The following is a 14,728-nucleotide window of genomic DNA, read 5'->3' on the forward strand; positions in this document are numbered from 1 at the left end:
CCTTCCCGCCGGAGTGGTACCTATTTATCTACTTGCACTTTGATGTGCTTTCGAACTTCTAGGTTGGCAGGAGCAGGGACCAAGCAACGGGAGCTCACCCCGTTGTGGGGATTTGAACCGCCGACCTTCTGATTGGCAAGTGCTAGGGGAAGTATTCTGCTGTAATCAGGAGAATATAAACACTGTATAGGAAGTACAGTAGGATATGGTAATAAATAACTACTTAATAGTACAGTTGTGTGTTGTGATTGCTTTTGGTGTTGTGTAGGTATTAGACAAAGGGTGGGAAACTGGATCAGGCTAGTAGGCCAAATCATTATCTCCTCCCTCCCCCAACTCTTGTGGGCCAAGCCTGACAAATGGGCGGAGACACCCACCTGTCAATCACCTGATGTTATAGTGACATCAGTGGATCCTTTTTTTACCTGCACACTTTAAAATCAGTTATATTTCTTGACTTCCTGATTTAAAAGTATATGTGTGCTCTATAGTAAAATATATTAAAGCTATTAAATGTTTCCCCTTCTTGTTGGTTGGTTATTATAAATCTATACTGAATCTGTGTTTTGATAAGTAGCATTGTTTTACAGCTGTTGAGTTAAGCATGTATTGTATATTACACCGATATAATGAAAAAAACTGAGCAGAGTAATAACTAGACATGTGATTCAAAAACAGAACCAGAATTCCTGCATTTCAGTCAAGTTAATCCTGTTTACTTACATGCCAGTGCAATGCAACCCAGTTTTGATGGGTTGCTGTGGACCATTCTTTCTCTTTGCTGTGCTATACAGCTGCTCACCAGAGTGTGTTCTTGGCTAGCATTAAAATCCTTGTTACTAAGCTGGTTTTAAGAGAAAGTACTTTGGATTGCTAAAATGATACTTGGACTGCAGCCATTTATATTGCTGTATTGAAAGAGTGATTTTTGCTACAAACAGTAGGAAGACTCACTGGATAACTTTGATTATTCTCCTGCTTTAGTTTATTGCCATTTGTTACCTTGCTATGAATGACATAGGAGAATGTTACATGTTACAGAGAATTGCATTTACGGAATTTGCATTACTTTTTGTGCTTTTCCCTCCTTTCTAGTACTTGCAACGCCTCCGCCTATGCCTCCTCCAATACAGGCATATGCATTTAAACCTCCCCCTCGACCTGATTTTGGTACTTCAGGGAGATCAATCAAACTGCAAGCCAACTTTTTTGAAATGGACATTCCAAAAATTGACATCTACCATTATGAATTGGATATAAAGCCAGAGAAGTGCCCTAGAAGAGTTAACAGGTACATCTCGCTTTACTTTCTCTTCAGCTTTGAACATTTCACTTCCTTCATTTTTTTTAAAAAGGATACATTCATTAAACTTTGATGCTGAACTGTTTCTCTTTGGGATGGTATGAGTGGTATACTTACTGTAAACCAGAAACATTGGTGCCTTTGTTCTGCTTGCACTTAAGAGGAGCTCCTCTTATAAAACAAAATCAGTTTCTCCAACTCTTTTTATACCATCCTAAAATATTTTTTTCTCCCTATGCTGTGTTCAGTGGTACTGTGTTTATTTAAAACTTTTAGCGTTTGATGGGTATCAATGATATGGCAGGTCCTATCTCACCAATTTCACTGCAGTTGATCTCCTTCAACCAGTACTGAACTGCTTGCTTACTGGTTGGTACTGTAGTTTGATATCAAGCCTCTTAAGTGGAGAGGTGATGTTACCAACTGCTTGTTTTCCTGTCTTCACCTACTGGCAGGGGGAAGTGAACTCATTTGTCTGATGGTATAAAAGGACTTTGGAGAAACTATATATAACAGCAGGTAAGAGATTACATGTCTCCATCAGATTGCCTGTTAACAGAAAATGACAGATGAAGATACGTGTAGGTTCCTGGGTCTTTTAGAAGTTTGTCTTTACAAGCCATAGTGACTGGGCTTATGTATAGGATAACATCTGCTCTGTATGGTGATATCTTAATTACCCAAAGTTGGTGTAAATCAGGACAGATTTTTTCATGTTAGCCTACTCAGTTTCCTACCTCTCAGTGGAGGCAAATGTGATTTTTTAATTATTATTTGAATTTTGTCGTCTGCCTTAACCACTACAATAAGTGGAAAAGTGGAATATTCCTTCCAACTGATATTTGCAGGCCATAATTTTATTCATTAAGGCAGTGTTCCACATCTTCTGTCTCTATTATCTGAGAGTTCTTTGGTGGATTAACTGATTACTTTGCTTTTGCCACTAACATGCATGCTGTGGTTACCATATACACAAATGGTATTGCATGTGTTTCTGTTTTAAAAAAGCTGGAAGCATGAAACTCAATAGCAGCCTAGCTATCTCCTATCCATCTTTCACTTTTGAATAGAGAATTGAAGGACTTTCCTGCAAAGGTTAATGTGATAGGGTTGCCAGGGAGCTCTTGTACTTGAAGGCTAATAAGCGGGTAAAAAAAGAAGCAATAGCTTATTTGTTTGTTTGTTTATTATATTTGCATGTATAAAAATATTTATATGCTGCTATTTCATTAAAATATCAAAGTGGTTTACAACAAAAATACATACAGCCATGCAACCACATTAAAGGGAATAGTCAGACATCAATTAACTATTATGGGGACATGTATACTTAATTGCCTGCATAGGCCTGATGGACTAGAAAACTTTTAAGCAGATGTTTAAACTTCAGCACAGTAGACAATTGCTGAATCTCTTCTTGGCAGAGTATTCTACAGGACTGGGCTGATGACACTAAAGGCTCGGTTTCTTGTTTTCAAGTGAGCCTTGCCAACTTGGGGAATGACCAATTATGCTCCTGCAGATGATCTCAGTGGTCGAACTGGGATATAAGGGTTCAGGTGATCCCTGGGCTACTCTGGACCTAAGTTGTTAAGGGCTTTGTAAATTAATACAAGAACCTTGAACCTGGCTCAGTAGTGAATGGGCAGCCAATGCAGCTGTTTTAAATATGGTGTCATGTGTTCTTGACCAGATGCCCCTATCAGTTTGGTTGCTTCACTCTGCACCAGCTGGAGCTTCCAAACCAAACCTAAAGGCAGCCCCACATAGAGTGCAAGCACAGTTAATTGGCCCTTTTCCAGTCCACCACTGCATTCAGACATCAATCCAGACAGCCTATCTTGATTCAGCCTATCTTGATTCAGATGTTATGGAGGAGTAGAAGTAGCATTTGCATGCTGTGCTCTCCCAGTGATGTTGGGAGCACACCAAAAAGCTAAGAAATCTTAGCTGCATTCATATTGTGGCTATCCTGGCATCTTTATGGTATCCAGCATGGAACACATGGGTTCTGCTCTGATAGCTATTAACGTTGCATGTGTTGTGGCTAAGGGCATGGTTTAAAGTGGAGTTGGTTGCAAGGAATGCTTTATGAGTAAGCTTTTCTTTCCTGCCTAACATCAACTTTAATCAGGACTGAGCTTTGAAGCAGAAAAAAAAGTGATTCAATCTTGCCTTTGCCATGAACTTCTAGGCAAGACAGTCTCTCCTCCCCACCCCGTCTGTCAATGAATGGATTGCTCTCAATGCTCTAGAGATATAGTCAGTCAGCTCACAACTTACATGCGTTCAACATATGTGATTTCAACTTTGAAATCACATAAATTAAATGCACGGTAGGTGGAGAACTTAGAAGCTCCCTTTGCACAGGGTTCCGCCAGCACAGAAAGAGCTCTTAAGCTCTCTGCCTTGCCTACTGGGTTCTGGGAAGCTTTCTTGCAGGAGCCCCCCAGAGCCAAGTAAGCAAGGCAGAGTGCTTAAAAGTACTGTGCCTTGTTGGTGGGGTGAGATCCATTGGTGTACCAGCTCCAGAAGGTGAGGTTGCTCACATGTGGGTGGTTTCAAGGGATTGTATTGACTATTCACAATTTTGGATTTATGAACCATCCCTGGAATATAATCCACAAGTAAGGTGCAAGTGATCTGTACATTGATTATTATGAGTGGAGGACTTGAATGGGTTTCAGCAGATGTTTGAATTCAGTTTTCATCCTTTTATAAAGCTATAACTAATAAACATGGATGGATGCTTATTCTAACACTTTGAACAATGTTTCCAGAGAAATAGTTGAACACATGGTCCAGCACTTTAAAGGACAGATATTTGGGGAGCGCAAGCCGGTGTTTGATGGAAGAAAAAACCTCTATACAGCTATACCACTTCCAATAGGGAGAGATAAAGTAAGTATTTAATGCCAACTTAACTATGATTCCATATGTTCCATGTATGATTTCATTATTTTGTCAGAGCTGCATGCTTTCCATGGGTCAAGATGCAGGTTATTAAATCTGTAGGGTTTTTGTAAGTTCATCAGTAATTCATCCTACCAAGATTTCAGTATTGCTCATACAATGGGAAGTGCTTCAGTGGGGTTTTCCAAGAAGACCCTTACCACATGTGTCACCTGTGCTGTTTGATTTGGAAGCTGTGCAAAGCAGCTGGGGCAACCCAGTCAGATGGGTAATAAATAATGATGATGATGATGATGTCTCATTGTTGGAATAAATGCCTTACACAGCAGTAGTTACTTTTAAAGTGTTTGCTGTGGAAAAGCAGCTCTGAAAATATAAAAAGATCACATTCTATAAAGGTTTTCATAGGATGTTCATATTGTATAACAATTAATGGTGCAGCTGTAGCTATAACAGGAACTGTGGCTAAGCTGATTGCTGGAAGACAAAAGGCCAGCCATGCTGCCATTAGAGACACATTACCTTGTTTGTTACCTGCAGTTGGTGCATCACAGAACAAGTGTAGCTTCTAAAACAGCTTTGCCAAAACACAGTGGTGATCTTAAGGTGCACATGATGCAACGCGGAGGGAAAAAAAATTATCCAGGATAATTATTTCTGAATATTTTGAGACCCTTTTCAGAAGTTAGGCTGGTGGAGATCCGAGAAAGAGTCTTTTAAGTTGTGGCACCCCAACTCTCCAGGGAGGCTCTCCTGTTACTGAGCCTGGTGTCTTTCCCTGGCACTTGGAAAACCTTTTAATTTGCTGAGGATTTTCAGTGATGTATTTTTTCTTGGCTTACATCATCCCCTCCCCCCCCCCTGCTGCTATGTTTTTATTTTGTTATTTAAATGTATTACTGCACTTGAATCATGTGTGGAGCAGCCGTCTAAGTAAATTTTTATTTGTGGGGTCTTTTTGTGTTGTTGTCAATGAGCGTTCACTATACAGAAGAGTTTGCTTCCCTTTGACCGTTCTGATAAAGTGTGTGCTTAAACAGAAAGAATCATCTTGTTGTGGTTTCCAAATGTTGCAGGTGGAATTGGAGGTCACATTGCCGGGAGAAGGGAAGGACAGAATATTTAAGGTGGCAATAAAGTGGATGTCAGGTGTGAGTCTGCAGGCTTTACACGATGCTCTCTCTGGTCGTCTTCCAAGTGTCCCTTTTGAAACAATTCAGGCGCTGGATGTAGTAATGAGGCACTTGCCTTCCATGAGGTAAGGGAAATGTTAATATAGGTCTTTAGGGAAGTTTTAGTGCGGGAGCTAAACAAAATTACACTTGGGAATTTTGCATCTACATCAACAACATATTGATGTGAGCTCTAGTGCACTGTATGTGTGCACGCACACTTTACTATTTGTGTGAATGGAAGAGGCAGCTGTGCGTGCAAAACTCCTGCAAATTGGAAGCTGCTCACCAACTGGAATTAAATGGAACTTTTGAAGGCAGATGTTGAAATGAGGACAAAAGATTCAGGGATTTAGGACTGGCAGCTGTTTACCCTTCTTTCTCTCTTTTTCTGTTTTTGCTGCACCCTTCCTTTCTCCCATTTATCTATGCCTTTCTTCTTTCAACCATAATGCTTTTTATTGTTGCATAAAAATAAATCCAAAAATGTCCCAAAGATGGTTACAGGGATTCTAATGAGATCCCATGGACCTTGCCAGATACTGGCGTAGTTTGCATATCATATTAGAAACAGTTTAAAACAAACTGGATTAATATGAGTGAGCAGCATAAGTGGTGTGCTAGGACATGCTGCTTAAAAGCTTCTGCAATGCTCCTCGCCCACGTGGTCCTGCTACTGTGGCTCAGATGAAACAAGCCAGTGTCTGCATTTTTATGCTGCCCAAACATGGTCTTGTGACCTGTTTCTCAACGCACCACAAGTGGGAACTAAGGTTTGTTCTAGGCTTACTGTTCACAGCACGGGGTGGGGGCTGAAGGGACAAATCATGAACCCAGCCTCGGATGACATTGAATGCTTATTTGGTTTGTGGTGTGTCGGCAGCAGGACTGGGGAGGAGCCCCGCGTAAGCTTTTGAGCAGCAGGTGACAGCATGCTGCTCATTCGCTATAAACCATAGATAGCTTTTAAAGCATGGTTTAACATGCCGTGCACATAGGGCCTCTGAACAATATTATTGGTAAATAATATTTTTCAGTGGCTCAATGTGCACGGCACATGAAACCCTAGTTTCACCCTAGTGTAGTTGGACCAGGGATGTGTTTGAAATAATACAGCTCCCCCCCTCACTCCATTTCCCCCCACTGAATAATATATTCCACTTTCTCTTGTAGGTACACTCCGGTGGGACGGTCCTTTTTTACTGCATCAGAAGGGTGCTCTAATCCCTTGGGTGGCGGCAGAGAAGTTTGGTTTGGATTCCATCAGTCAGTCAGGCCTTCACTGTGGAAAATGATGCTTAACATTGATGGTATGCTTTGTGTCACTTCACTATTTGCATTTGTTTACGTTGTCTGAAAGTGCTTTTTAGTCAGGTTTCTTAGATCTGTAAGATTTGTGTGTCATCCATTTCCTGTATTTTTCCTTTTGATTTTTAGTATCTGCAACAGCATTTTACAAGGCACAACCTGTAATTGAGTTCGTATGTGAAGTTTTGGATTTCAAAAGTATTGAAGAACAACAGAAACCTCTGACAGATTCCCAAAGGGTTAAGTTTACCAAAGAAATTAAAGGTAAGAAAGTTGAAAGAAACAAACATGATTGTCTGTGTGGAACAAATATTGAGAGTTTCAGAAGGCTACCTTATAGTAAATTGTCTCCAATCGTGCAGTAGAATGTGGTTGATTGTTAATGAATTGGCCATTCAGTTTGGAAGGAATTTAAACTAGGGCTGTAAGGAGATCAACATTCTTGCTGTCGACCAAACTGGTTTTGATTGATGCATATTTTAAATGGACTTGATTTTCCCCAAGATTTGTAATTCCTGTGGGCTTCTGCATGTATGAATGTTATGACCCAGTTGTATAAAAGCATATTCAGTTTTCACTCCTGCTTAAGCATGTGTGGAGGGCTTTGTTTTGAAACATTCTTAAGGCACAACAGCTGGGCTCCTTCCCTGCTGGCAGGCAGCAAAAGGAGAGTACCCCAGGTGGTGTCTCCAGGCAATGTCCAAATGTGGTCATTTCCTGGTTGGTGCCTGGTGGTGTGGATTGGGGCCTACTTAAAGTGCCAGGTGATTAAATTTTGTTCAGCTTACATTAACCCAAGTCATTTGGAAATAAGGTAATCATATTGTTAAAATGTAGTTAATGTTTATTTAATAAAGTCTCCTGAAATGCAGGCTTTGGTTTTTTAAAAAAGGTATTTCAAATGGAACCATTTCCCCTATTAATTTTCGAATGTGTACTAGTAAATTTTCTAGGAAACAAAACTGAGTTCTTATGCTCCTAAATCATTAGGTCTGAAGGTGGAAATCACTCACTGCGGGCAAATGAAGAGAAAATACCGAGTATGCAATGTTACCAGACGACCAGCAAGTCACCAAACGTAATATTTGCTTTTTGATTTTTTTGCAATTACTTAAGAATTGTTACTTCCTCTGTACTTATTTGATGCAGCACCTTCTTTCGTGCTCATTGACAATAAACCTTCCATGGATATATGACAAGATTGAGAACTTGAAGAAGTTACTTTGAGTTGGTGACATCCCTTGTTAAATATTGCCTCTTCTAATGCCAGAAAAAGCAGCTTCCTTGAGGCTTTGCATGTCCCTTTTGTTCCAGACCCTTCTAGGCTGATTTAATTTTGCTCCTTCAGGTTTTATTCAGATGTTGGAAGCTTGTATAAATCTTCTTTTAGATAGTCAGTGAAAAACATGGTAGGAGCTTCAATTATGACATATTCAAAGAAGCCGAATACATTATCTGGGTAGCGTTTTCTGATTTAAGGATAATTATAACTGCTGTGATTTATCTTCAAAGGGTGATTGAAACTCTATTAGAAACATAACGTGGTTTGACTGTAGCCAATTAACGTAGAAACAGTGAAAATGCCTTTTGTGGCTTCCTGTAGGCACTTAGTCTCTGGGAGCTGGAAAAGGCAAAGCGTTTAAGTATTATGACTATATAGTGTCTGGAGGCTGATGTGAGCCCTTGTAAAGTTGCATTGTGGGACAGTTTGTGAAATCACTAACTTGCATTTCCCTCCTGACATTTGACTTTCCGTAGATTCCCGCTTCAGCAGGAGAGTGGACAGACCGTTGAATGCACTGTAGCTCAATACTTTAAAGATAGGCACAAGCTGGTTTTACGATACCCTCATCTTCCATGTTTACAAGTTGGACAGGAGCAGAAACATACATATCTCCCTCTAGAGGCAAGTCATTGCTTTTCTGTGTAGGAGGGTCAGCCTTACTCCATATTTCTAACAGGTTCCCCCCGCCCTCATTGTCAAAGTAGTTTAGTTGAAATTTGATATGTTTTTATTTATTTAAGGTATGTTAACCTAGCTCTTTAACCAAAGAAGACTTTCAGATCAGGCTTACAGTGGAAAAAGGCATCACACACACATACACTGAATTGGGAGGAAGGAGGAAATATCTAAGCTCACATACAAGTTCTTAGTTACAAGTTCTTTAATGGCCAGCTGGAGTAGAAAAGCTGTTTCCTATTGGCTGCCATTTCCCTCCATAGTAGGGGAGAATAAAACCAATGCCAGAAGTGCTTATAGAGCCTATTCAGTGGAAAGTTGCTTCCTTTATCCAGACCAGCTCTGATCTTATGGCATTGGCCAAGTGAAGGGGTGGCTCGATGGGGATATTGGGTGTGCAGTGGCTTCTCATTTCCTCAAATGACCTGGTGTGGTGCATGTTTGTAAACACCTAGAAGATAATGGGACTCTGTTATGCCTTTTGGGGATTGCTTCGCATGAAGTTACAATGTATGTTTAAGGTTGTTTGTTTAGATCTGATTTATCTGAGGCCCAATCAAATGTTTGGTACTGCCAAAGATTAGTAAGTTTGAACTTGACTAGTTCCTTCAATGGGCTATCACTCAAATCCCAATGTAATAACAGTTTCTAACATCCTCATATCGCTGTCTATCTTGTTAGTTTTAGGGTTCTATAAGATTCTTTGCTATTTTACAGAGTAGTATGTCTATTCCTCTGGATATTTTTTAAAAAAAACTAATTTGTGTTTGGTCTTTGTACAGGTATGTAACATAGTGGCAGGACAGAGGTGTATAAAGAAGCTGACAGACAATCAAACTTCCACTATGATAAGAGCAACTGCTAGATCAGCACCTGACCGTCAAGAAGAGATTAGTAAACTGGTGAGTCGTCTTCCTCTGTCCCTGGAATTGGGGCATAGCTTGACCATATAACACCGGTCCTGAAAGAACTTCATTGGCTCCCAGTATGTTTCCGAGCACAATTCAGAGTGTTGGTGCTGACCTTTAAAGCCCTAAATGGCCTCGGCCCAGTATACCAGAAGGAGCGTCTCCACCCCATCGCTCAGCCCGGACACTGAGGTCCAGCTCTGAGGGCCTTCTGGCAGTTCCCTCACTGCGAGATGTGAGGTTGCAGGGAACCAGGCAGAGGACCTTTTCGGTAGTGGCGCCTGTTTTGTGGAACGCCTTCCCACCAGATGTCAAGGAAATAAACAACTACCTGACTTTTAGAAGACATCTGAAGGCATCCCTGTTTAGGGAAGTTTTTAATGCTTGATGATTTATTGTGTTTTTAATATCCTGTTGGGAACCACCCAGAGTGACTGGGGAGGCCTGGCCAGATGGGCAGGGCATAAGTAAATAATAATAATAATAATAATAATAATAATAATAATAATAATAATTAATAATAGTATAATGGTGTGCAAAAAGGAAGCACAGCTTCTGGTCTTGGCATAAATCATCTATGTCTGGTGCATTTACTAAACATAACACTGCCTCCCCGGTTTGGACTTTCAAAGAGCTTGATAACATTTTAGCAAACAGAGAGGAATATAGTAGAAAAGTGGAGCTGTGTAAGAGGGGCTGAAGGCCAGGGAATAATAAGTGACGAAAAGCAGCAGGTATTCATATAACATTGTCCTTCAGTCTCAGTTCTCAGAAACTGCTCATTCCCACTCTGTTTTCTGAGCCATATCCAGACAAATTCGATGTTTTGAATTGTATTTTAATCAAGTATTTGTCTCATCATTGGTTTATCTTTCGTTTCCAGATGCGAAGTGCAAGTTTTAATACTGACCCTTTCGTTCGTGAATTTGGAATAATGGTGAAAGATGAAATGACGGATGTGACTGGGCGGGTCCTACAGCCTCCTTCAATTCTCTATGGAGGCAGGGTATGTAAACCAAGATCCTGTGGGATCTGCAGTGATCAACCCCCCCCCCCCCCCGGTTTGTATGTAAAGACATTGAATAATGGTTAGTGCTGTACTTTGCCACAGTTTCAGATTTTACTGTTTGTGGCTTTCAGATGCTGCTGTGTGAATACTCTGAGTATCTATCTACAGGAGGGTGGGTTACTCTCTTGTCCCCCTATTTCTTCCCAGTGGAGAGGCTTCAGTGCGGGGAACCTCTTGCACATACTTTTCTCTTGGAGTTGTTCCAGTGATACTGTAGACGATCTTGCAGTCTCAAATGGTGCCCTTTAGCATTTGGCCAAGAAAAATATGTATTGTCAATAGATGCAGTTACCCTGACAGTCTTTTCCACTGATGTTACCAATATAGCTCGTGGATGATTGTACATGTAGTTTGTTGTGTGCAGGGAAAAGGATACAGAGATCGGAAGTCATGGTTTATTCTGGGTCTGGGATGCCTTTACTCCTGGCCAAGGGGGAGACTGATCAAGATGCCTTGGTGTACCGTGGAAGACTTTCTTTTTTTAATGGTTTCCCCAGAATGTGTAGAGGCTTGCTATTTTGATACTGAGGTATTTAAAGCCATCGCAGCACAGAGCTATTTTGTGCAGTAAACCACTCACTACTATGTTTTCTCTCTCTTTCTAGAACAAAGCAATAGCTACACCAGTTCAAGGGGTTTGGGATATGAGGAACAAACAGTTTCACACTGGAATTGAAATCAAGGTCTGGGCAATTGCTTGCTTTGCTCCACAGCGCCAGTGCACTGAAGTCCACCTTAAGTAAGTTTGTTAGGGATTGAAGTCGTGTTCAGGTAGTGATTTTGAATGTGTTCTCATAGCTTCTGAAAGTATTAAGCATGTCATTAGTTTTCTAAACATAACAGCAGAACTATGCACTCCTCCAGAACTATGAGAAATACAACTAATACAATTGAAGTATTGGGGAGCAGATATCTCTTACAAATAAATACAGTGGTACCTCGGGTTACAGACGCTTCAGGTTACAGATGCTTCAGGTTACAGACTCCGCTAACCCAGAAATTGTACCTCGGGTTAAGAACTTTGCTTCAGGATGAGAACAGAAAACATGTGGCAGTGGTGCAGCTGCAGTGGGAGGCCCCATTAGCTAAAGTGGTACCTCAGGTTAAGAACAGTTTAAGGTTACGGACCTCCAGAACGAATTAAGTTCTTAACCCGAGGTACCACTGTATTCATTTACTTATTGGCAAATAAAAAATTGTCCAGTAGCACCTTAGAGACCAACTAAATTTGTTCTGGGTATAAGCTTTCGTGTGCGTGCACACTTCTTCAGATATGTATTAGAAATGTTGCATACTTTTAAGGCTAGATGGTTGCATTTGACTAGTGTGAAATGGGAACTGCAAAAATGTGAAGACCACACCTAGGCACCATAATTTGAAAAGGACTTCTACTTGACTTCAGGGCTATTACTTCCAAGCACTTATGCATAGAATTGCAGCCTTAAAGTGTTTGGCCATGGACTTGTCCCCTGCTTCTGAAACTGTAAGGTTCCATGTACTTTGGTAAATAAATACTAGTTTTATTTATAAACCACTCCAAATTTACTACTGATAATAAATTGTCAGGAGAGTTTTGATCCCTGAAACCTGAAGTGCGCATTCGTATCTGGGAATATAGACACTGCTTATTTCCTTGGAGTGTATGTGCAGCTGCTTGCATGTAGGAGTGTAGCTGTTTTGCGAGGGAAAGGAATTGGCATGAATCTGCTTGGCAGCAGTGTATAGGCCTGAGTGTTTAGAGGATTCCCCAAGGATGGAAATAGAAGAGTTCTATAATCAGAAATATGGAAATTGCAGACACTCAGGTGTCACTCAAGCCAACGAGGCTATATTGGTTTTAATGAGTGTCAAGTGCTGGTTCCATTCCTTTAAATGTGTGCCTTGATTCATTTTTATTCTTAGGTCCTTCACAGAACAACTGAGGAAGATATCACGAGATGCAGGAATGCCCATCCAGGGTCAGCCCTGTTTCTGTAAATATGCCCAGGGAGCAGATAGCGTGGAGCCAATGTTCCGACATCTAAAAAACACTTACGCCGGATTGCAGCTCGTAGTAGTCATTCTGCCAGGAAAAACTCCAGTTTATGGTCAGTATATAGGGGTTACATTTGACTTACCTATTTAAATTTATGCAGTGTGGCCTTTTATTGCCTTGGCATTTCATAGTGTTCTAGATGTTTCTGTACAGATTTCCTTTAATGCAGCAGCATACTGTTCCCAGAGGAACTGCCTGATGTAGGTCTCTGGTGTGCAGTGCAATATTGACTGTTTGGCTTTGCACTTTTTTCTGAAGTAGCATGATAAGCATCAGGGGAAGAAAGCTTTGTGTTTATCTTGGCTGTGAGTCCTGGAAGATCTGCTCCCTATCTTGCAGGCCATTTCACACCTGGCAGGGGAAGGTGGGGCCCTGGCTGACTCCAGCTTCAGTAACTGAGGCTGCTAAACAGACTCTTGAACTGAGGACTTAGGGGTTTTTTTAAATGGGTTTTTGTTGCTGCTGCTGTTGATTTTAATCTTTATATTTAGATCATCTTATGATTAAGTCATGTGGAAATGGTTCAGTTTGGTTGTGTGCTTTTTGATGTGTTTTGCTTGTTGTTTATGACTAATTTTTGTTATCTTTGTAAGTATGTACTTCTTTCATGTTGTAAGCCGCCTTGAGCATGGATTTAAGTCTGGAAAGGCGGCATACAAATAATTTTGTATGTGTGTGTTGTATTTCACTTCTGTGTGTATGCTGCTGAGCAGTCTTTTTGTCAGGATAACCTAAGCATCAGAAGCCCATTCTATAAACTTTGTCAGAGACCTGCCTAATCATTATTTTGGAAGGTGAATAACAGCAATAGGCATACATGCTCATTAGTGTACAATAATTATTTGAAATGAAACCCTCAGCATTATTTTAATCACATCCCATTTCATAGACTAATATATGTTATTTTACACATACCCCTTTTCCACAGAAAGCTGATAACATGGTGTATTTTACGGTTATATACAAGGCTTGTTTGTTTATTATAAGTATTTATATACTACCCCAGGTTGGCTTGCGAAAAAAGAGAGAGAAAAACGCAGCAAAACTGGTGAAATAACAGACAAAGACAGTACATCTTAAAGCAGCATCTGTAAAGCAGTAAGATAGGGGAAATAAAGATGTCTTTACCTGGTGTTGAAATATAATGATCGTAAACTCTAGGTGAGTCTCTTTGGAGCGAGCATCCAGAATCGGAGCACCATCATTACTGAGAAGCCCCACACACACCAAGAACCGCCCCCCCAAACTTGCATCAGATGACAGGGACATCTGTAGAAAACACTCTGGTCTTTCTGATTTTAATGTATGGTTATTTTCATATCGAGAGGTAGTCTGATGATCTCCTGTGCCAGAGTGACTTGACTGGATCTCTCTTTCACTTGGCAGCTGAGGTGAAGCGTGTTGGTGATACTGTGCTCGGCATGGCCACACAGTGTGTGCAGATGAAAAATGTGCAGAGAACGACGCCACAGACACTTTCCAATCTGTGCTTAAAGATCAATGTCAAACTGGGAGGAGTAAATAACATTTTACTGCCTCAGGGAAGGTAAGGGGTTTCTGTGTGTAAACAACTGAGTAAGTAGACAGTTTATAAATGTGCACATCCATTGCATCCTAATTTTCTGAGAAGTAGCTATATTCAGTGCAGCATAGTTTTTTTTTGTCCTGTAGGACTGCTTTTTAAAAAAGTTTATTTCCATGGCTAGGTTTTAATTAACATATTATAGTAAGACTAAAAACCTGGAATCTGATACACATAATGCTTGATTAATTCTGTAGCTGGAGGAGAGAGAGAGAGAGAGCGCAAAATGAAAGTTGCCTTGTTCATTGAATCCTGATGGCCAGGATAAAACAAATGAAAAATAATACATAGTTTAGACTTGAAAGAAATTTGCATCTTGTTGCATTGTGCTTGAGGGATGGATAAGAGTTGCATTTGTGATAAACATGTTAGGGTTGGGTGCGTCTCAAGCTGAAATAGTGGGATGGGGGGAGTAAAAAAACCCAAAACTGGGCACACATCTTTAGAGGCTGCAAAAATAAGTCCTGACTATATTAAG

The 14,728-nt window shown here is 40.6% G+C and overlaps 1 protein-coding gene across 4 annotated transcripts in view; it reads left to right on the forward strand.

Annotated features, from left to right (window-relative positions):
* Positions 1-14,728, forward strand: part of AGO2 (argonaute RISC catalytic component 2) — a 58,957-nt gene that overhangs the window by 24,024 nt on the left and 20,205 nt on the right. For 2 of the 4 annotated variants that reach the window (XR_013988272.1, XM_081012570.1), the window contains exons 2-13: positions 1,096-1,291; positions 4,084-4,204; positions 5,290-5,474; positions 6,562-6,698; positions 6,826-6,960; positions 7,687-7,774; positions 8,455-8,602; positions 9,439-9,558; positions 10,448-10,570; positions 11,239-11,372; positions 12,536-12,720; positions 14,055-14,214. Coding sequence is in view for 3 of the 4 variants with exons in the window: in XM_081012570.1 (XP_080868696.1) it covers positions 1,096-1,291; positions 4,084-4,204; positions 5,290-5,474; positions 6,562-6,698; positions 6,826-6,960; positions 7,687-7,774; positions 8,455-8,602; positions 9,439-9,558; positions 10,448-10,570; positions 11,239-11,372; positions 12,536-12,720; positions 14,055-14,214 (1,732 nt within the window). In the remaining variant the exon portion in view is untranslated. Of the gene's footprint in view, positions 1-1,095; positions 1,292-1,762; positions 1,823-4,083; positions 4,205-5,289; positions 5,475-6,561; positions 6,699-6,825; positions 6,961-7,686; positions 7,775-8,454; positions 8,603-9,438; positions 9,559-10,447; positions 10,571-11,238; positions 11,373-12,535; positions 12,721-14,054; positions 14,215-14,728 lie in introns of those variants that run through there. The other 2 variants (XM_081012571.1, XM_081012572.1) reach the window with 2 other exon arrangements.

Source organism: Podarcis pityusensis, assembly GCF_964106645.2.
Source record: "Podarcis pityusensis genome assembly, chromosome: 7".
Lineage (NCBI taxonomy): Eukaryota > Metazoa > Chordata > Lepidosauria > Squamata > Lacertidae > Podarcis > Podarcis pityusensis.